The following is a 22,704-nucleotide window of genomic DNA, read 5'->3' on the forward strand; positions in this document are numbered from 1 at the left end:
GACAAATTCGCCCCATACATTAAATAAACGCCTTAAAAACATTTTTTAAACCAATCTATAATATGTATAACCTTTAATAATCAATATTTTTGCATGCTAATATTGCAGAAAATACCCAAAATAAATGGCTAAGAGACAAATCAGGAGTTTGCGGAGAATTTTTAGTGTTCCACAAGAGCCAGAGCTTAAGGTGGCGCTTTTGCCCCACTTTACCCTACCGAACTTTCAACTGTTGAAATTTCAGTGAAAAATAACCGTATACTGTAAAAAATTCTAAGTATATACACTTCATGCGTTGGATGCATCAATGTTAGCCAAACATGCTTTACCGTGTATCATATTTAGGGATGTTTCGGATGACAAAAAAAAACTCACTCGAATATTTCTGTTTTACCTGTTTTCTAGAAGAAAAATCGATTTTTCACCACAACGAAAAATGAATAGTGAGCTTGTCCATCTTACAAAATAATATCAAAGTTATTTGAAAACGAGATTGTTCGCTCATTTTACGACTCATGTCCTCACTCTTACAGCCAAACATTTGTTATATGCAATTCTATTTTAATCACAATCGTTGACTTTGAGTATAGCTAATCAAAGGAAGGGTTTTAGAATAAATTGCTTTTTTGTTTCCTTCATTTGTGAACTAAATTAATGGTGGACACATTCTCCAAAGACGGGTAACGTCTGACATAAAAATGTCCTTTTGAGTATAATTTCTATTAATACGTACATACATATTATGTCACTTTCAGCTAATTTCATAAGCCTCCTTTTTTGAAAATATTATTCATCAAATAAAAATCAGAAATTATGACGTGACAATAAAGAATGTGTCTATTATAGTTTAATAAATTTCTTGTCAAGGTTATGTTTGGAAGACACGGTAAAAGGCTTAGAGAGTTTAAAATTTTTCCGAGCAATGCAGCTGCACGAATGTCTCCAACTGTCGAGGAATTGCCTCCTTGTACGCTACCCGATGCAACGCTATGCAACGGGCGGCCAAACATTTCAGATTGATTGCACGTGTTTCGTAGGCCTTGATGAATGTAGCTACAGAGCCTATTAGAGAAAGTGGAATAGTAATATATAAACATAAAAATAGTTGAATTATTGGTGGTTTGGAAAAATTCTATTCTTAAAAGTAACCATTTTCAAACAAACGATTATAGATTATCCCCTAGTCAAATGTGTTTTGAGAATTAGTTGCACGATTATATGTTAGGGTAAATCTGAACTTACTTTGAACGCAAACCTGTGATGCCTTCAGACCGTCGCTGTTGACCGCATCCAGGTGGATACCTGCATCGATGAACAGCTCGACCAAATCTTGCACGATAGTTTTCACGTCGCTTTCCGACATTCGAATGACGGCAGTCTGCAACTATGGAACAGATAAACGATTTATGTTTAAAAATCCACCATTGTTGCTTTTGTGAATGAAATTACCGTAGAACAAAGTGTATGCAAAGGAGTATTCCGATCAGCATCCATCACGGACAATGATGCACCGCACTTCAGTAACAGCTTCACAGTGTCAACACACGGAAATCTGTAACAGTAGAATCATGTTGTATGAATTCTTAAATAGACCTTGGGTTTCATCACCCAACTTACCTACAGATATCATCCGTGTGAAAATCGTCAACCGGAGTGACTCCGTTCACCGAAAGATGCAGCAGTGTCTGATCGTCTCTGAGCCTCACAGATAAATTATTTAACTTATAAACTAGTCTATATACGTCCCTGAGATTCTCCTCCGTAATATCTGCATTTTTCAGTTTTATCAACTTGGTTATGATGGTAATTAAATACAGTACCGTAACCACATTAAGTTCGTACTCTTCGGCTATCACTTCCAGCAGATCTTTTTCACCCGGATCGATCATTTTGTTTTTATTCTGCGCCAATTCATCGACGCACGCCGTCAATACATCGACCACGTTGCAAAATCGCAGAGGAACATTGATAGAGAGCATCTGTGAGAAAAGCTGCGCAAAGCGCAGTAAGTCCCGCTGAACCGAGAGTGAGTTTTGCTGTTTCAAATGCATCGCGTGAAGCCAGAGACTCTCGCAGCGGTCGAACCGACCATTATCGGCGCATACCGCTCCACGGAAGACAATCGAGTGGGCCACCTCGGGGCAGTGTCGGCCCAGGATGCGTTCCCGTATGGTCAGCGATTCCATGTGCAGTGAGTTGTGGTTATACCGGATTGCCTGTAGGTCCTGCATGGTTTGGCATTCGATCCAGTGTTCATAGGCGGAGATGGAAGGCAGCAGCGGTTTGCGAATAACGTTGTCCGGATCTTCGTACCTAGGAAATATATAAAAAGGAAAGCTGTATTTTCTAAATTAAAGCAATATTCAAACTTTTCGATTCCCAAAAATTTAAACATATTTATAATTTTTAAAAACTATAACGGACCGATGCGAATATGTGTTCTAACTTTTGTCTTGAATTATTTAGCGAGTAGGAGAAAATGAATTTCAAAATTGATAGAGTTAATAATTACCAGTTTTCTCAAAGAGCTTTTGGAGAAAGTTCAAATCACTATTATTTTTCTGATAAATTCCCACAACCGCCTTCTAGGAAAGGGACAGAAGAAGAAAATTAGTTAGCATTGTATTGGTAGGTGCAGTAGGTGCAATGAACATACGGGGTAATATGAGCCACTCTCAATTTGAGTTTATTGACAAGTTTTATCATAGAGGCGAGCGCAAGCCTGTCTAATAAAGACAAAAAAAAGTTTTATCATCTCAAAGTTATGTTTGTAATGAGAATGCTCTACATATGTCTCAACGTGAAAACCGCTTTTAAATTCAATTTTTACATGAAAATACGTTTTTTTATTATTTTATTTATTTTTTTAGGTAGTCTGTGTCCGCTACTGTGCCGAGATCTACCGTGGTATTCTGCTTTGCAGAATCCAAACAGAATCTATTTTTAGATTTCCATTGCCATTATTGTTGTCGTTGCCAGTCCATCTCATTGTGAGTCCAATTGTGTCTGGTGGCCCGGTGCTGGGAATTTGGTTTCATCAGTACCCGCTAAGCTGCGGAGGACGACGTCATTCGTAGCCTAGTAGGGGAAAGCACCTGTCTAGCGTACTGGGGTCATGGGATCAAAGCCCACCGAAGGGGCGGTTACCCTCCAATACCTTTTCCTAACTAAATCTATCACATGTTGTGCATATGCATAATCGAGTTTCAGACATAGTAATTCTTAACGTTTATTCCTCATTGTGGTTATGCTGGGCAGCAGATGGATAATGCTCTCCTTGAGTTTATGCAAGCTCATAATCGCTCTCAATAGATAACGAACGACGATAGAAGAGAGGCAAAGATCTCTTCGAATCATAACAAGCCATGAAAACAAAACTATGGCACTTGTATACAAGTGGGAAAAAACTGATTCGGATATGTGGTCCCCACCAAGGGGGTTTGAGAAAACGCTTTGTTCTCACTCATTTTATGTTGAGGACCATATTTTTTCGCACTGCGTAACAACTGTCGAAAAACTTCTCTCACGGTATGCTACCTATCGAGAGTGTATACATACAATGATAAGTGAGAGATTTTCTCATTCTCCTTTGCATTCAAACCATGCTCATAATTGAGCTCGATCTAGCAACCAAGTCGGTCGTGTTTTCGCGTGTGGTTATCGAGTGTTATTTTTCGGCGTGTGTTCGGCTGATTGTCAGCCATTTCAGGAGAATCGGACGACGGGCTTTCCCGTGGCCAGCCCCGCTCAAAAATTGGGCGGAGCGCTAGTGGCGGCGGGCCACATCTGGTGACCCCGAAAATGGACCGATCATCCAGCGGCGACCGGAGATCCGGAAATGTGTGACGTCACATGGGCTGTAAAATGGTTGGTTGACATCAAGGAAGAAGCGCCCAACAGAGCTCTGGTCCCCACAGGTTCCTATCTCACGCTTCCACAGGTCGTCCGATAACAAAAGACCGCCAGCTAAGGGTTGTGTACTTAGCTGGTAGTGCAGCCTGGGCACTGTTGTCCTTCTGACATCAGCTAGTGTGCGTCGAGCGTCTGTTCACCAGTATGTGCGGCTGAAACAGCGTCTGCCTGGTACCCAGCGGCTGATTAACGAAACGCTGTATCGCGTCAGCTATAACTAAGGTGGCAGCTCCACCAGCGCGATGTACGATACGCAACTCTGGTAAGGTAGCTTACTGAAAAATGGAGATAGGAGAAAAAGAGAACGTTATTTTTGGCAACCGACCCGTATGATTGGAAACTCGGTACCTGGAATGTCAGGACCCTAAATGAACCTGAACGAGTGAGCCTTCTGGCTGCAGACTGCAGAAGGTTGGAGTGGACGTGGCCACTATTCAAAAAGTCCGATGGCCTAGATCCGGAGAACGTAAATTCCAAGCAGTGGACCCCAAGACCAACACTGCATTCAAGTATAACATCTATCACAGTGGCGGCGGAAAAGCAGAGCATGGAGTTGGTTTCGTAGTTATGGGCAAGCAGATGAAGCGAGTGATGGGGTGGAAACCCATTAGCGAACGAATCTGCGTGTTGAGGATACGGGGCAAATTCTTCAATTACAGCCTAATCAACGTTTACGCACCGACAAACGATAAATCCGACGACGTGAAGGACACGTTTAATGAATGTCTTGATAAAGCCTATGGAGAGTGCCCATCGGAGACGCTAACGCTCAGGTCGGTAGAGAGGACTTTTTCCGTCCCATAATTGGTAGGGAGAGCCTTCACTCCGCTACCAATGACAACGGCCTACGGCTAGTAAATTTCGCTGCTGCCAGAGGGATGGCCATCTGTAGCACCTACTTTGCACGAAAGAACATACGAAAGCACACCTGGAGACACCCAAATGGTGAAACTTGCAACCAGATAGACCATGTTCTGGTGGATGGGCGCCATTTCTCGGATGTTATCGATGTGCGGACATTCAGAGGTCCGAACATTGACTCTGATCACTACCTCGTTGTCAGTAAAATTCGATCACGATTGTCAACTGTATCGAACGAAAGATCACAGCGAACGATGCGTTACAATATCCAGCGATTGTCGGTGGAAGGAGTATCGGCTGAGTACCGCCAGAAGCTCGACGAACGGATAAGTGCAATCAACGTTAGCGACAACTTCAACGATCTATGGGAGTCGATCCATGGAGCGGTGAGCACAACAGCACGAGAAGTGGTAGGCACTGCACAGAGGCGACCCAGAACGGGTTGGTTCGATGTGGAGTGTCAGATAGTGACAGACGAGAAGAACGTTGCCAGAAGCCGGATGTTGGTGTCGGGTACCTGATCGAATAGAGATCGGTACAAGGAAGCAAGAGCAGCCTAAAAACGAACCCACCGCAGGAAGAAGAAAGAATATGAAGAACAAGTGATTAGCGAGGCGCTGGGAAAAATTGAGCAGAACGATATGCGGAGGTTCTATGAATCTGTCAATGGCGTGCGGAGAAAGACAGCGCCATCTCCCGTCATGTGCAACGACCAACAATGGAAGTGGAAGTGGATAGTGGAAGTGACGAAGTTCTGCACCATATTATGTCGAAAATATGAGAAGACGAGGAAATGCCTGCTAGCTGGTTGGACGGCCTCATTTTCCCTCTCTTTAAGAAAGGGCACAGACTGGAGTGCGCCAATTACCGAGGAATAACCCTCCTTAATTCATCGTACACAATTATGTCCCGTATTCTGTTCAACATAATCCAATGTTATGCGTCAAACGATGCTGCCGATCGGCAAGACAAAGAGATATTTTACAGTCAACCCAATGCCGTCGTAGACAGAATTCCGAAGGGTGATATCATGATCTGTTTGGGCGACTTCAATGCGAAGATCGGATCCGACAACTCGAACCATGAGCGCATTATGGGACGCCATGGTCTCGGAGAAATGAGCGAAAACGGAGAGCTGTTCGCAGAATTCTGTGGTAATAATGACATGGTGATCGGGGGATCGCTCTTCCCTCATCGACCGGTTCACAAGGTCACGTGGGTCTCCCATGACGGCTTTACAGAAAATCAAATCGACCACATCTGCATCAGCCGAAAATGGAAACGGAGCCTTCTTGATGTACGGAATAAACGTAGTGCCGATATCGCGTCTGATCATCACCTCCTCATCGGCGAAATACGCCTGCGCATTGCGCGGATTCGTCGGCAGGAGGAAAGAGTTGGACGACGATTCAACACACGCCGACTGGAAGATGCCACAGTGAAACGGTCCTTCGTTGAAGAACTGGAGACGCGTGCTGCAGATATTCCGGAAGGTGGCAGCGTGGAAGACCAATGGACCGCCATCAAGAATGCCTTCATCGCCACCAGCGAGAACAATCTGGGCGAACTACGCACCCAGAGAAAACAATGGATCACCGATGAGACCTGGAGGAAGATAGAGGAGCGAAGAGAAGCCAAAGCCGCGATAGAGCGATCAAAACCAGAGGAGCCAAAGTTCTAGCCCGCCAACGATACGCGGCTCTTGAGAAGGAAGTAAAACGCTCATGTCGACGGGACAAGCGAGCGTGGGCAGACTCTCTGGCCGACGAAGGAGAGAGAGCCGCCGCAACCGGGGACATTCGCCTCCTCTACGATATCTCACGACGCTTAAGCGGGGCGAAGATGAATGCAACGATGCCTGTGAAAGACGCGAATGATCAGTTATTGACCGACCCAACTGACCAGCTGAAACGCTGGTTCGAGCACTTCGAACAACTTTTTCAAGTGCCAGCCAGGCCATCACCACCTCGGCATGATCTGCCTAGGATCCGACGTATAACACGCGTCAATACCGAAGCTCCATCACTGCTAGAGATTCAAACAGCCATCCAAAGCATGAAATCGAATAAAGCCCCAGGGGTCGACCGCATATCAGCCGAGATGTTCAAAGCTGACCCCATGACATCCGCTCAACTACTGCATCGTTTATTTCATAATATCTGGGACACCGCAACTTTCCCGGTCGACTGGATGCAAGGTATCTTAGTAAAGGTGCCCAAAAAGGGTGACCTGACTGTATGCGATAACTGGCGAGGCATTATGTTGCTGTGTACCGTTCTCAAAGTTCTGTGCAAAATTATCCTAGCCCGGATTCAGGAGAAGATCGATGCGACTCTCCGGCGGCAGCAAGCCGGATTCCGTGCCGGAAGATCCTGTGTGGACCATATTGTCACGCTCCGCATCATTCTGGAGCAGGTCAACGAATTCCAAGAATCCCTTTACTTGGTATTCATTGACTACGAAAAAGCTTTCGACCGTCTCAATCACGAGAATATGTGGGGCGCCCTGAGACGCAAGGGAGTTCCTGAGAAAATCATCGGCCTCATCGAAGCACAGTACGAGGCCTTTTCGTGTAGAGTGCTGCACAATGGGGTCCTGTCCGACCCTATCCGGGTCGTAGCTGGTGTGAGGCAAGGATGTATCCTATCACCGTTACTGTTCCTCATCGTAATCGATGAGATTCTGGTAGGTGCGATTGACCGTGAACCAAACCGCGGGCTGTTATGGCAGCCTATAACCATGGAGCATCTAAACGACTTCGAATTGGCTGATGACGTTGCACTCCTCGCGCAACGGCGCTCTGATATGCAGAGTAAGCTCAACGACCTTGCCGAGCGCTCCTCTTCGGCAGGTTTAGTCATCAACGTCAACAAAACCAAATCGTTGGATGTAAACACGGCGACTCCTTCCAGTTTCACAGTAGCCGGGCAACCAGTGGAGAATGTTGAAAGCTTCCAATATCTTGGTAGCCAAATGGCGTCGGACGGCGGTACCAAGATCGACATAGGCGCACGGATCAAGAAAGCAAGGGCTGCCTTTGCGAGTTTAAGAAATATCTGGAAAAACAGGCAGATAAGTGAACGCACCAAAATACGAATTTTCAACTCTAACGTGAAATCTGTGCTGTTATACGCTAGCGAAACATGGTGTGTATCAGTGGAGAACACTCAACGGCTGCAGGTGTTCATTAACAGATGCCTGCGGTATATAATTCGGGCCTGGTGGCCTCACAACTGGATCTCAAACAATGAGCTCCATCGTCGTTGTCACCAGAGGCCGATAGCAACAGAAATTCGGGATCGGAAGTGGGGCTGGGTCGGCCACACTCTACGTAGGGGCGGAAACGAAATCTGTAAACAAGCATTAGACTGGAACCCAGCGGGACATCGCAGCAGAGGCAGACCCAGAGGCTCATGGCGGCGAAGCCTCAATAAAGAAATAAAAGAAGTCGACCGAAATCTAACCTGGCAACAGGTTAAAGCGATAGCCGGGCAACGCTCAGGATGGAGATCTTTCAAGTCGGCCCTTTGCACCACCGGAGGTGTACAGGATCCGTAAGTAAGTAAGTAAATTCTGTTCAACAGATTGAGACCGCTTGAAGAGTCGGCGAATACAAAGCAGGTTTTCGTGAGGCCCGATCAACGACGGGTCAAATGTTTACCCTGAGACAAATCCTTGATAAATTCCGGGAGCACAACTTGCAGACACATCATCTGTTTATTGATTTCAAGGCGGCGTATGATTCAGTGAAACGGAATGAATTATGGCAAATTATGCTTGAACATGGTTTTTCCGGCGAAACTGATACGACTGATTCGTATAACGTTGGACGGGTCGAAATCAAGTGTAAGGGTTGCGGATGAAATATCGACATCATTTATTACCTTAGATGGATTAAAGCAGGGTGATGCACTCTCGAATCTACTGTTCAATATAGCGCTCGAGGGAGCGATTAGGAGAGCTGGTGTGCAAAGAAGTGGTACCATTCTCACAAAATCGCATATGATCCTGAGATTTGCGGACGATATCGATATTATCGGGATTGATCGCCGTGCCGTGGAAAAGGCTTTTGTGCCGTGGAAAAGGCTTTTGCGCTTTTTAAGAGGAAGACAGTGAGGATTGGACTCACGATCAATACCAGCAAAACGAAGTATATGATCGCTGGCAATCAACGTGGGTTCAGCGAAATGGTGCTAGATGGTGAAAAGTTTGAAGTGGTAGAAGAATTTGTGTATCTTGGAACATTAGTGACGTACAATAATGATGTTACTCGCGAAGTGAAAAGGCGTATTGCAGCTGCAAATAGGGCTTATTACGGACTTCGTAACCAGCTTAAGTCCCGTAGTCTGCAAACGAAAACAAAACTCGCGCTGTATACTACTCTGATTCTTCCGGTGGCTTTATACGGCCATGAAACATGGACGTTAAAGGAGGCTGATCGGAGAGCTTTCGGAGTGTTTGAGCGTAAGGTGCTGCGGACAATACTCGGCGGTAAACAGGAGAACGGTATCTGGCGGCGTCGCATGAATCACGAATTGTACCAGGTATATATTATAGCTGGATATTATTAAGCTTATACAACACGGCAGGCTACGGTCACGTCACGGTCACGGGCTGGTCACGTTGTTCGTATGCCGAAAGAACGTCAAGCGAAGATAATATTAAGTAGAGAACCCGGAAGAGGCTGCAGGCTTCGTGGAAGGCCGCGTACACGATGGCTTTTTGCAGTTGAAGAGGACCTGAGGGCGCTCAATGTTCAGGGCGACTGGAAGCGATTGGCCCAGGATCGAGTCCAGTGGAGAAGGATACTCCATTCGGCGTAGGTTCATCGAAAAGCTATAGCCCATCAAGTAAGTAAAGTGACGTCACAGGACGAGTGCGCGTTTCTCAAATATTACTCGAACATTTCAAATAGTTCGGTGGAGACGCACGGTATTTTTCGCCTCAATACTGCTCGCATTCATGCCGAAAATTTTGTTCTGCGTTGTGCGGGTGAGAAAATTAATCAGAAAGTGTAAATTTGTTTCTTGTCTAGTCGTGATTCTCCAGTAAGCAGAGCGATCGGCCGGTCACAGAAATTTTGTTCTGCATTGTGCGGATGAGTAAATTAATCAGTTCGCATCCAGTTGAGTAGTGCGATCGATAATTAAAATAATAAGCGTTCGTTCGATTGTTTTTGTTTTGAATCAAACTACACTCCCTACTCCATATATCCAACATCTCAGTGATTTCTCGTAGAAGTGCAGATGACTCGTCGGCTTCTATCAAAGCGAGTATCACGTCAACAATTTCCTAACTATTCCTCAATTGACCTGCATTCGGACACGGCCGGCGCTGGTATTGCTTATTTTTGGGTCACCAGTTCTTACACATTGAAGATGATGTTAGTCACAAACTTCATCTGTTGGTTTTGGTTCTCTGTGTAATTACAGCTGACCTGACATTTCTAAAATTGCCAAGGACAGTCATATGACAATGCACTGATAACTTGTCAGGGAAATTTCTTCACGTTCTTCACAAATTCAACTAACCGATTCCGAATCTTAGCTGAAAATTTTGTCAAAAATTGAGCGACAATATACTGTGAAAAACCTTAGTGTCGAGCAGATGTCATAAAAGCTTTGCTATACGATTATCAAGAACATTCTACAAACAATCGCAGAGAACGTAGAAGAAAAAGATTTGGTGAAAAATAAAGCTTTCTACCTTTACAATAAAATATCCCTACTCGAGAACGCTATCTACACACAGTTCTGGTACGATATCCTAGAATGGTTTGATGCGACTAGCCAGTTCCTGCAAAATCCTTCTACAGCTTTGAAATTAGCTGTCAACTCAATATTAAGTTTGATTGAATACGTAGAAGCAAAACGAGGAAAGTATGACGAATATAAAGCAACAAGAAAATCAATGTCTGGAGCAAATAACTATCGTAATAACCGTTCAAGAACAAAGAACGTTCGACTTAACGTATCAGGTCGAAAAGAACATGCTGAGACTGCTAAGGTTACTATGCCTCAGGAAAAATTCAAGGTATGCCTTCTGTTGTTGTTTGTTGCTAAAAAAAGCCAAAACCTACAAAAACAACCAATAGAAACATTTCTCGCTTAACTTTTCAAAAGAACCTAAGTAACATTTTTTCATGAATTAATTTGAATATTGCAATCAACAGACCAATATGAAAGCTTTTGATTGCAGTACCGAAATTAATTCATGAAAATAATGTTACTTAGGTCCCTTTGGAAAGTTAAGCAAGATTTCTTTATGAGTCCATAATGCAAAATAACATGCGATCTATTTTCCCCAATTCAGAAGTTGCCCTATGAATTTACTTGAGCCTAATGGTTTCTAATGCAAGTGGAGAAAGATCGTTTTCAAAAATGAAGTTCGTAAAAAATAGATTGCGGACATCATTGACTTAACGAGAAGTTAGTCAACTTAACTTTTTTAAACATTGAGAACGAGGTTTTAAAGGAAATAAGTGCCGATTATATCATTGATTTATTCCAACAGAAAAAATGTCGCAGAAAGCCTTTTTGAGTAATTAGGTAGTGATGTATATTTAACGACTGCTGTTTGAATTTTCATTAAATTTATTACCCAAACGAATCTACAATATTTCATTATTTCCTGACTGGGCCCCACAATTGTATGGCTTCTGGGCCCCCTCTACCTTAAATCTGGCCCTGATCCTGTCCCATTGTTTTCTATCGAAAATGGGCTAAATCAGGTCTCAGAAGTTATGATCAAAATACCATTTTTTTATAATGCACGAGAAAGGCATCACTACCGTTAGGTAAGATAACAATGATTTTTAAAATTTGTTATTAACTCACCTTAACTCCATCGCCGAAATCAAATAATGAAACGCTTTCACCAAGCTGTAATTGTCCTTATCATTCGCAAACGAAGCACCTATCAGTTCCAAAGCGTCAATCTGCTCTTCACGGGTCAGCAGGCCCGATTTATTCACAAACAACTGTACCACAGGTTCCCGTGTCCTCTCCGAGGCACAAATCACAGCCGTCATTCCGTACTCATTCTTCTTGAGTACTGCACCGTAATCCAGTAGCACTGTACAGACGTCCAGGTGACCGCATTCTGCTGCATAATGCAGCGCAGTAGCCCCACAGTTGGCCTGTTCATTCAGCATTGCATCGTTCTCCAACAGGAACTCCACCACTTCGGCATGACCCTTGTACGCGGTGATCATCAAGCAAGTATTGTTATAAATGTTTGGCAAATTAATGTCCGCATTGTGGTCCACCAGATACCGGATGACGTCCAACCGTCCATCGAAGCAGGCCGCCCTTACTGGAGTGGACAGATTTTTCGTGTGGTGATTCACATCTGCACCATGTTCGATAAGCAGTTTGACAATGTTTAGGTGCCCTGCCCCAGAGGCAACCCACAGCGCCGAAGCACCTTCGATCAAATGGCCATCAAACTTAACACGGCCCTCTTTTTCCATGTTGGGTTTCACCTGGGTCAAAAGGATGTGGACCACATCGTAGTGGCCATTTAGGGCAGCCACGATCAGCGGAGTGTACAGTTGGCTCTCTTCCTCGGAAATTTCCTAAAATGAAACAAAAAAGGTACACGTATTAGTCATCACTTGGGACGGAATGAAGATAAAAATTCCTAAGTATTAGCAAGCTCAAAATTGTAAAATAAAACATGAGACGGATACGATTTTGTTTTAAAACTGGGATGAGTAATATGCGTGAGAATGGAAATCGCGTGGGGTGCGACCGACTCAAGTGCATCTTGAAGCCGTTTCGGCTGGGATACGTGGCCAATCGCGGAGACGGCGAAAATTATTATACTAGGAGAGCGAGAGTGTCATCGGACTCGAATGATGATGACAAATACGCAATAATACCAGAGTCAAGGAAAGATGGAATATTTGTAATTCCTACGGACATTAGCTTCGAAACAAATGTGCTGCATGTCGTAAAGCACTGGACCGGTAGTTAAAATCAGTTTTTACGACAAGTCTCACCAAGTTTGACATAAACGTTATGTATTTTATTGTCGTTTAGCATAACGCTGTTTGGCCTTAAAAAAGTTTACCATATTTTATATTATGATGGAACAATAATTGCAATTCATTTCATTGTTATTATAGCCCAACAAAAATACAAGAGCAACGGTGCACCCAATTTAAAAAGCACGCCTGCACCAGCATGTGTTTCAATTTTTGCACAATTCGGTTGTAATCCGCAGCAAAAGGTTGACTATTTATTTAAAGCGCCATAATTAGCCCACTGCTTCCTCGTTTCGGATCGATTTTGTTTTGTTTCACTACCGGGGTAGTGAATACCAGTTTGAGACTCGCAGCGCAATCCGCAGTACTGTCACCATCAGCAGACAGAAGGTCGATTGCCTACATTTAAAAGTGGGACACAAACAGAGAGATTTCTGAGTTATTGACCGCATTGCTCACGACATTTGATATCCCAAATACTTATAATCGTAATAATATTAATGACATACATTTCATTATTGACTATTTTGCTCACAATCTCCGCTATGCAGCTAACAATTAGAGTTCCTCTTTTAAATTTTCTGATTTTCCTAAATCAAACCAGAAAATAGGGAATTAAACGATATTCATTTGATAATAATTTGTGATTATTAAAGCACAAAAAGATAGATAAATAAAGTAGGCAAGAAGATCTCATCTGATTCTGTCTCATGTTCTGAGTGTCCTGGTAATACTGATTACAGCGCTCCCTTATTAAGCGCATGTGAAAAGTAAATCTACAGAGCTAAAGAAATACTTAAGAGCTTTCACTCAACGAAAACGCATCTAGATTAATCGCTCCAATAATTAGTGATCGATTTTCATACGGGTTGCGAGTCATGATCAAACTTCTCTAAGGACATCTCTGAAACGTGCAGTGCAACATTGTAGCCTGAATTTGTCTTTGGTATCTTTCGCGCCAGGAGCAGCAATGTTGCCTGATGAGTAGTTACGTAATTAGTTCCAGAAAGTTACGAAATTGTTTAAATTCGATTACTAATTATTGGAGCGATTAATTAATATGCGGTTTTCTTGAAGTTAAATCTCTTGAGTATTTCTTTTAACTATGTAGATTTTCTTATCACCTGTACTGAATAGGAAAGCGCTGTAATCAGCAAAAAAAACAATTTGCTCATACTATTTTCCATGCAAACTCAAAACGGCTTGTGCTAAATCAGTAATTATCCAAATCTGCTCAAACTTTCAGAGGACACTGAGAACATGAGACAGAATCAGATGGGCGTTTTTTGAACCACCCTAATGTACAAACAAAGTAACTTTAGTGACGAAAATACGTGCCGTAAACTATAAACCGGAATATGTTGCAATGATAATCAAAAATACTAAAAGCTTACTTTAATCGTAGTTCAAACAAGATTAATTCATCGCATTTCAAGTAATGAAATGACCGCATGAATTATTTAGATATAGGTATGTATCATCATAACTCAAACGCCACAGCCAAAATGCGATTTTATCCGTTGAAGCAAGTCAAGAAACGCATGTTACAAATGTTTAGAGTAATCGAGATCAGCTGGCATTTATCACTCATTGCCAGACGAATTTTAATGAACATTAGATATATGCCCACTATTTTTAGAATCTGTTTTCTTAAAATAGATCCATCTGGATCTTTGTCGTGGAGAAAGAGATCATTCAAGTGTGCACGTTTCTTCGATTCGCAGAAATAGGCCCTTCAATACACTGCGTAACTCCACGGGCAATTATTTTCCTGGTCGGACTTATCGTCATTTAACTTCGAAGACGATAATGTACAGTTTTTCACCCTTTGATCGATCATGAGAATGTTCAATGGATGTAGTCTTTGTGTTGCGATATACGCATTTGCCTTTGTAGAAAATGGTGATTTCCACACCATACCCACAAGCGCACGAGTGTGAAAGTCATGCCCCGGATGTAATTTTTCGCCGTGGCAAAAACGCGAAACAAACATCCGGGAAAGGGTTTCTATATTTTGCAGTATTATGATTGTGAGCTGGGTGTTAAATAGGAATATAGTCACAGAAGTCAACCGCCAGACACTTAATTACCGTACTGCGCTGTATTGTCATTATTAATGGACTTTGATCGCAGTCCGGCTGGTTTCTACGTTTTCCACGATTCGTGGGTGAATCTACATTACGGACAAGGAAAAGCGTTTCTTTATTGAGAACAAAATAAAGCGAAGTATTCGATTCTGCGTAATACTTTGCTTGTAGAAATAAAATTGAAATGACTCAACTCTTAGTAGTGGTACCTACGTGGGTATTAGATGTGTTTAAAGTCTTGCATACTTAAAATTTGAATTCACGTTAGCTCTGACGGCAACGCAAAAACAAGGTGAGGATTGTTTAATTCTGTGAAATCGTGTCTAACAAGCAACCCTCAAGCCTTAGGAGCAAGTACTAATTTGTAAAGTTACAATCATTGGAAGTAGGCAATAGAAATAATTCTTTGCTAAATTTTAACATCTTATTATTCTAGTTTTTGTCCTACACGAAAACCGAAACCAAACTATTGAATCGAAAAAGGCATCATCACCACTTGGTTTATTAATCTGGGTTTTAGTGTCTAATCAACTCTCTTGAGAATACAATCTTGGTTTTTTTCACTTACGCTCCAATATCTCTACCATGCCCACGTAACGTCTTTTCAAAGCTGCGTGCACGGCGCATTTGAGTCGCCTTTTCGCAGGAATAGTCCACATGGGTGTTGAAATTCATCCGGTCGTCGTTCATCACTCCTAGATGCCTCAAAGCTCTTGGCCAGAGTGTAAAATAATCGATTTTTTTTTTGGTGAAGTCCACCTTTTTTCACTTGCCAGCTCACTTCCAGACACATTTATAGTCGGCTCTGGACGGTCAATATTCTGTTGAATATTAGTCATTGAATATTTATACACATTCTACAAATTGATGAATTATCTAAAATCTGAACGCTCTTTAAATAAGCAAAGTAATTTATCACATAGAACTGAATCCAATTTTCATCCGCGATGCACTTTCGACGGTAAACCTTAATATAAACAATGCTAGTTATGTTTTTTTTCTGCACATAGTAGGCACACTCAGTGACAGACGAATGAATGAGTTGGTGGAGTAGTCGTCTGACTATGTCATTCTATGTTTTGAATAATCATGCGATGTTTGTCAAAATTCGGACCGAAGTTGCTTCATGAAGATGAATATTTTAAGCTCTCCTCTCGGCAGTTGCTAACCAGCATCAGTTCTGTTATGTGGTGAGCAAGCTGCAGCTTGACTCCATTCATCCAGTTTTCAATTGCGTCGGTCGTTTCCGCCACCAGCATTTCTACTTCTTTCAACGACTCTCCGGTTATCGTAAGGATGACATCGTCCGCGGATCCAAAGATCCTCACGCCTTTGGGCAACTTCAGTTTTAGAACTTCGTTGTACATAATGTTCCACAACGTTGGGCCTAGTATGGAACTTCTGCTCCGAATTCGTTTCATAAACCAGAATCCGGTTCTGGAAGTAAATCTTAAGGATTCTACACAAGTGGTCAGGAACCTGCATACCGTGCAGCGCTGCGGCGATGGCCTCCCAGGTGGCACTGTTAAAAACGTTACTACAGCGCAGAATCGATTGCCGAGCCTCTTTTTCCGCTCTCTGAAACTTCGCTGATCGTCCTGATTGCCTCCACCGTCGATCTGCCTTTTTGGAATCCGAACTGCTCTTCTGATAAGCCGGTCTCGCCCTCCGTAAACTGCGTCTGCCGATTAATGATAATCCTATGGACCTATACGATGCTGGATTCCCCGGCGGGTTCCCTGGTTTCGGCAGCAGCACTAGTTTCTGGATCTTCAACATATCCGGAAAGTTACCATCTGCTAGGCATCTCTGCAGCACCATCCTGAACAAATCTGGAAACGCCAGTATCTCAGTTTTTCAGAACCACGATTAGAATTCCATCCGGACCCGGATCTTTCTTCATCTTCAGACCTTTCGCCACTGATGACAGCTCGTCGTTGGAGACATGAGTACCTGCAATGGTTACTTCGTCTTCATCTGCGTACGGTGTAGGCGGCCACATCGTAGAATCATGCTGCAGGAAGAGACCGTCAACGATGATCTTCAGCTTGTCCGGACACATTTCCGATGGCGTCGCTGGACCCCTGATCCTTGCTGTTACGACCCGATAAGCGTTGTCCCAAGGATCAGCGTCAGCTTCCCGGCACAACTCCTTGAAGCAGTTGGATTGGCTGACTTCAATCTCCCGCTTGAAGGTCGATCTATCTTTACGGAAGATAATCTTACGCTTCTCTCTGACTGTTTCTGACTTTGTTCTCTGGAGCGTCTTCTGGCTCTGAGGCACGCAGCACGAAGACTAGCAAGAGTTTCGTTCCAACAGTAATTTAGCCACCTGCTTTTCCTTGGCTCCAGTCTCCTTGGCATCGTCGCATCGCATGCCCTCGCAAGAGTTTATGTTGGCTCATCTGCATCGAGATTTGTAGCGCCGCTGTCTGCTCGAACTGCTTCGATAAAAAGATTCTTGTCGAAGTTTCGCCCAGTATTCCTAATCTCTCGCCGTACCGTCGGCATTCGTGTTCCAACACTATACCAGATCGCCCAGCTTTGCCAACGACTCCAGCAAACTGTAACCTCTGGGGTTAGTCAGTCTGCTTCTCCACTCCACTGCCCAAACGTTGAAGTCGCCTCCGATGATTACCATTTTTCGGCCGATCAGCTTCTCCGTGAGTGAGTCCGGTTATACTGCTTCAAAGTCCATTTTGGGGATACGTAGCAGCTGTACACGAAGATCCCGTTTATATTGGAGATAACGAATCCTCCGCTTGAGCTGTCTACCACTTCTTGAATGGGGAATTTGCCCATCACTTGGATAGCTGCAATCCCAGATGAATCCGCCACCCAGTTGCCGTTGTCAGAAGGGTTCCGATACGGTTCAACAATAATTGCCACGTCACACATTGCTTCTATTGTCGATTGCCACAACAGTTGCTGTGCGGTGTCGTAATGATTGAGATTTAACTTGATGATCTCCATTACACCTGGCCCGCTTTTGCCTACTTGTATGCAGGGCATTGGAAGCCCCCCGTCGTATGGTCGTTTCCGTCTTCCGGTTTGCAAAGCAGGCATCTTGGTTGCTTCGTGCAGTCCCTAGCAACGTGTCTTTCTTCACTACATTTCCTACATAGACAGGATCTGTCCGGGCCTTTGCAGTTTCGCGCCTGGTGGCCAAACGCCATGCTTTTGAAGCATCGCTCCATCTGTTTAGTGAGCTGTTGTTGGCAGTCTCTGTTGGTAGTCGTGTCGCTGCTACGTGTGTGCCACCGTACGCTCTCCTCAGTAAAATCGTCATTTGCACTTCCCCCAGCTTGCATTGTGAGGCCAGTCCACCCCTTAGTTCGTCTTCCGTCGTGATCTCGTCCAGGTCTCTACACTCGACCACTGCTTCCTGCGTTAGAGCTCTTACGTTACCGTTACTTCCCAGTGAACTAACAATGAGCTCCCGGAAGGCCAAGCTCTTGATCGTGAGATCCTTCTTCAGCTCGAACAGCGACTCTTTCTTCTGGCTACGCCAAGTTCGCACCACTTTCTCACCCAAGTTTTTTAGCTCCGAGTCCTCTCTCACCTTCTTCAGGATAGCTGCGTACGATGTTTCCCTGTCTCGTTTTTCCGTGCGAGTGATTCGGGGACTTAGTCTGCTATGTCTCAACTGCTGTATGCTCCGCAGCTCCTTTCAGCACCTTTTCAGCTGCTTCGGCTCTCTTTTTCGGCGGGATCTGTTCGTGTTCAACTGCTTTAACGGCACTAGAAGCTTGATCTTCGTGAGAGCATTGTGTTTGTCCTTCACGAATTTATTCAATCATCATAAAATGTTTTGTGGAATTGATTTTTAACATATCAACTGCTTTTGATGCAATTCTGAGCTCATTCGGGTATACCGAACCAACCACCATACAAACTTCAAATCAAATATGCGCCAGCCTCCTTATAAGCATCTCGGAAGCCTACTTCTAAGCAGCTCGTAATATGTCTTTCAAGAGGATCCGAAGCCTCCTTTCGACAGGCTCAGAAGTGTTCTTCCAAGAGTCTTGGAAGCCTCCTTTGAATAGGCTTGGAAGCTTCCTTTCAAGAGGCTCGGAAGCCTCCTTTCTACAGGCTCGGTAGACTTCTTCCAAAAAGCCTCCTTTTAAGAAATTCGACAGCCTACTTTCAAGAAGCTCGGAAAACTCATTTCAAGAAGCTCGGAAGCTTCAAAAGGATGAGAAGCCTCAAGATCAAGAGGTTCCGAATACTACAAAAGTCCTCAAAGTTTTATAGAAAGCTTTATGTATAAAATTATCTAGCAAACAAAAAAAAATAGGCAGTTTTGTGGATTGGGAAAGTTTTTTGATCACCCTACATGACTCAATCGTTATTGATTTATTGGCATTTATCGATGAGTACAACATCTAAACACATCTAATCTGTGTCCTGTGATCTAAAGTTCAAAGTAAAGAGAGAGAGCGCAACAATGAAGAACAGTATGCATTGGTATCGCAAGCAAGCGACGAGTATAAAGCGAACAGAAATGGAAATTTTACCAGAAGGCCAGTCGTAGTAACAGCATTGTTGAAATCGCAGTTATACGGCTTGGGTAGTAGCATGGTGACTACTCTTAGGGCGATGACATACTGACGCATCGAGCGATGCGGAGCGCGTCCAAGCACACGTAAAGCAGAATATTAGCAAAAGAAATTCTTTTGTCTCGGAAGCGTTCTCGTTCGCAACGCGTGAGTATGTCATCGGCCTTACCAAGACAGTTGCGCTCCCTCTTTACTCTGAGTTCACCGATAATTGCCTATAAATAAATAATGATTGAATTTTGTGGATTGCCAATATCCCGTTGGTTTTCAGGTCAGTTTTTCGTACATCTCATGAGTAATGCTTATTCTCATTTACAGCGAAAAAAAATAGGGGGTAGAAAAGTTCAAAGGGGTACCTCTCAAGAGAAACGTTGAGAACCGCTGATATAGAAAATGTTAAAAATTTAAATGGTATCTCTATATGCTCGCTATACTGGTTTTACAGCACCGACATCTTATAGGGAAACGCCACTGCGAAGAGGATATCGCTAATGAACTTGGTTTGATGAAGTGTTAGTTCGCTATGCATTCAAAAAGCGGGACCAGAAAAGAGCCAACATCAAGGCAAGTAAAGCTATGCATTTCCGGCGTAAATAGAGGGCCAGAATATACCATTTCGGAGGTCCAAACAGTACCTAACCTTAACTTACCAGCACAAAGCCTTGATTACGAGGAAATCTGCCAGCAGTTCCCGCATTTAAAGGGCCTTCCTGTCCAGAGCCTTTCGGGTGGACAATTTTCGGAGGTGGACAAAGGGAAACACAACTCACCGGTCACACACAATAAAAAATAAAAAGTAATATCACATCAAATTTGATGCACATCATCGCCGTCGTAAATATGATGTTTTATTACATCAATAAAGCGTAACAAAAAGTTGACGTACTTGATATTTCGTCCTCAAACTAAAAACACGTAATTCATTACAATTAATTGCATATTATTCGGCAACTCGGCCGTACGAAAACCATTTTTTGTTAAATATCTTGGCTGTGCATATGCACAGCATATGTTTCGAAATGGACAAATTGATATTGATTTTGTGAAAAAAAGAATCCACGTGTATCGGAGAGACTCGAACCTCAACCTCATACTCTCTAGATAGGCGTGATAACCCCTACACAACTAGACCACTTAAAGGTCACGTTTGCGGAAAAGCCATCAGAATCCGAGTACCAACCTCCACCGCGGTTAGCTCTTTTGTTGCAAATTGAATATCGTTCGGATGCTTGATTTGTCCAATCTCCACATGTGCTTTACTATTGTATACCCACAGCCAAGCGAGTGCACATTGTTTATTAAACGAGAGGATCGCACTCCATGCCCCCAGTAACTGTCTGGGCGGGACGGTATAGAATGCGAATTCAATCGCACTCTGCTGTGCCAAAGGCTTGCTTGGCTAAAGCATTTGATGAGTTTGATTGCCTTAACGTAAGCGGTCGCGTGTACTCAGACGACTAATGACGGTGAAAGACCGACACTTGATTACAATTAATTGCATATTATTCGGCAACTCGGCCGTACGAAAACCATTTTTCTGTTAAATATCTTGGCTGTGCATATGCACAGCATATGTTTCGAAATGGACAAATTGATATGAAATTTGCGAAAAAGAATCCACGTGTCTTGGAGGGACTCGAACCCTCAACCTCCTACTCTCTAGATAGGCGTGATAACCCCTACACAACAAGACCACTTAAAGGTCACGTTTGCGGAAAAGCCATCAGAATCCGAGTACCAACCTCCACCGCGATTAGCTCTCTTTTTTGCAAATTGAATATCTTTCGGATGCTTGATTTGTCCAATCTCCACATGTGCTTTACTATTAAACGAGAGGATCGCACTCCATGCCCCCCAGTAACTGTATGGGCGGGACGGTATAAAATGCGAATTCAATCGCACAGCAGAGTGCAGAATATTCCCAAGAAATTCACATTCTGCGTAACAACGTCGAACTTCCCAAAAACGAATGTAAGTCCCTCAAAAAGAGCAATTCCCTTGGAAATCTGTCACCATTTTAGATGAAAGAGATGTGCTGCGAATGCGTAGTTATTAACGAAGTTTCGGTCTATTATTCTATGGATTTTCAAAATCCAATGATAGTCCCCCGAGAATACCACGTCACCAATTTGCTCATCCACAAATACCATCATCGTTACGGGCACGCTAACGTCGATACTGTCGTGAACGAGTTGCGCCAACGTTATAGCATACCCAAAATTCGCTTCGTGGTCAAGAAGGTCGTGAAGCAATGTATATGGTGCAGTCTAAAGTCTAAAGAGCAAAGCCATCCGTGCCAAAGATGGCTGGTCTGCCGCATCCAAGGGTAACACCATACGTTCGCTCGTCTGGATTACTTCGGGCCATTTATTGTGAAGTGCCGTCGAAGTAACAAAAACGGTGGGTGGCACTATTTACATGTACGAGCCATACATGTGGAGGTAGTGCATACGTTATCAGCAGAATCATGTAAAATGGCGATTCGCCGTTTTATATTCAAAAGTGGGGCACCACAACAAACATTCAGTGACAACGGCACCAATTTCCGGGGAGCTGCTCGCGAGATTGCCGAACAGATAAAATCTATTAACCGGACATTAGCCAGTACGTTCGTCAACGCTGAACCTGAGTGGATATTCAATCCACCCTCCACTCCTCACATGGGGATGGGTGGTGTATAGGAGTGGAAGGTACGGTCTATTAAAGATGCGTTCAAATGGTTCAAATCATTAAACCACCAGCTACATTTGAACGACGAAGAACTGATGACTTTTGTAGCAAAAGCCGAAATGATTGTCAATTCCCATCCTCTGACATTTGTACTACTGGAGGATTTAACAGAAGAAGCCATCCCATCCTACAACTTCCTGCTGATGAGTTAGAGTGGTGGTGCGGACACTTCATCGCGAATTCCCATTACCGAGGAAGTCCAGTTAAGAGTAAACTTGGAAGCGGTGGATCCAATCCAAGGCTGCCTTCCAACCATAGCACGTCGCACCAGTTGGTTCAACGATGTTTGCCCGCTTTAGGTTGGAGATCCTGTCGTCATCGTAGACAAGGCGGTTCGTAACGGATGGTTACGAGGCCTTGTTGCAAATGTTTATACAGCGAGGTAAGTAAGAAGTAAGAAAGGTTGACATTATGTATGAAACATTATGCTAATAGCTGACTTAAACTCAGAAACTGGAGCTGGTATGCACATTGGATTGCTCGGATAGTTAGGAAACTAATTTTTAAGTTGAAGATGAGTTACTGCAATTATTATCGGCTAAATAAACATTTAATTTTCCAGTCGAGT

At 43.5% G+C, this 22,704-nt stretch overlaps 1 protein-coding gene across 3 annotated transcripts in view; it reads right to left on the bottom strand.

Moving 5' to 3' along the window:
- Positions 1-378: 378 nt before the first annotated feature.
- LOC134203378 (protein fem-1 homolog B-like) overlaps positions 379-22,704 on the bottom strand; it is a 29,647-nt gene continuing 7,321 nt past the window's right edge. For 2 of the 3 annotated variants that reach the window (XM_062678248.1, XM_062678250.1), the window contains exons 2-6: positions 11,610-12,349; positions 1,618-2,313; positions 1,450-1,552; positions 1,243-1,384; positions 379-1,062 (exon numbers count right to left, since the gene is read on the bottom strand). In XM_062678248.1, the coding sequence (XP_062534232.1) occupies positions 905-1,062; positions 1,243-1,384; positions 1,450-1,552; positions 1,618-2,313; positions 11,610-12,349 (1,839 nt within the window). In that variant the 3' untranslated portion in view covers positions 379-904. The remainder of the gene's footprint in view (positions 1,063-1,242; positions 1,385-1,449; positions 1,553-1,617; positions 2,314-11,609; positions 12,350-22,704) is intronic. The other variant, XM_062678249.1, reaches the window with a different exon arrangement.

Source organism: Armigeres subalbatus, unplaced genomic scaffold (genome assembly GCF_024139115.2).
Source record: "Armigeres subalbatus isolate Guangzhou_Male unplaced genomic scaffold, GZ_Asu_2 Contig1830, whole genome shotgun sequence".
Taxonomy (NCBI): domain Eukaryota; kingdom Metazoa; phylum Arthropoda; class Insecta; order Diptera; family Culicidae; genus Armigeres; species Armigeres subalbatus.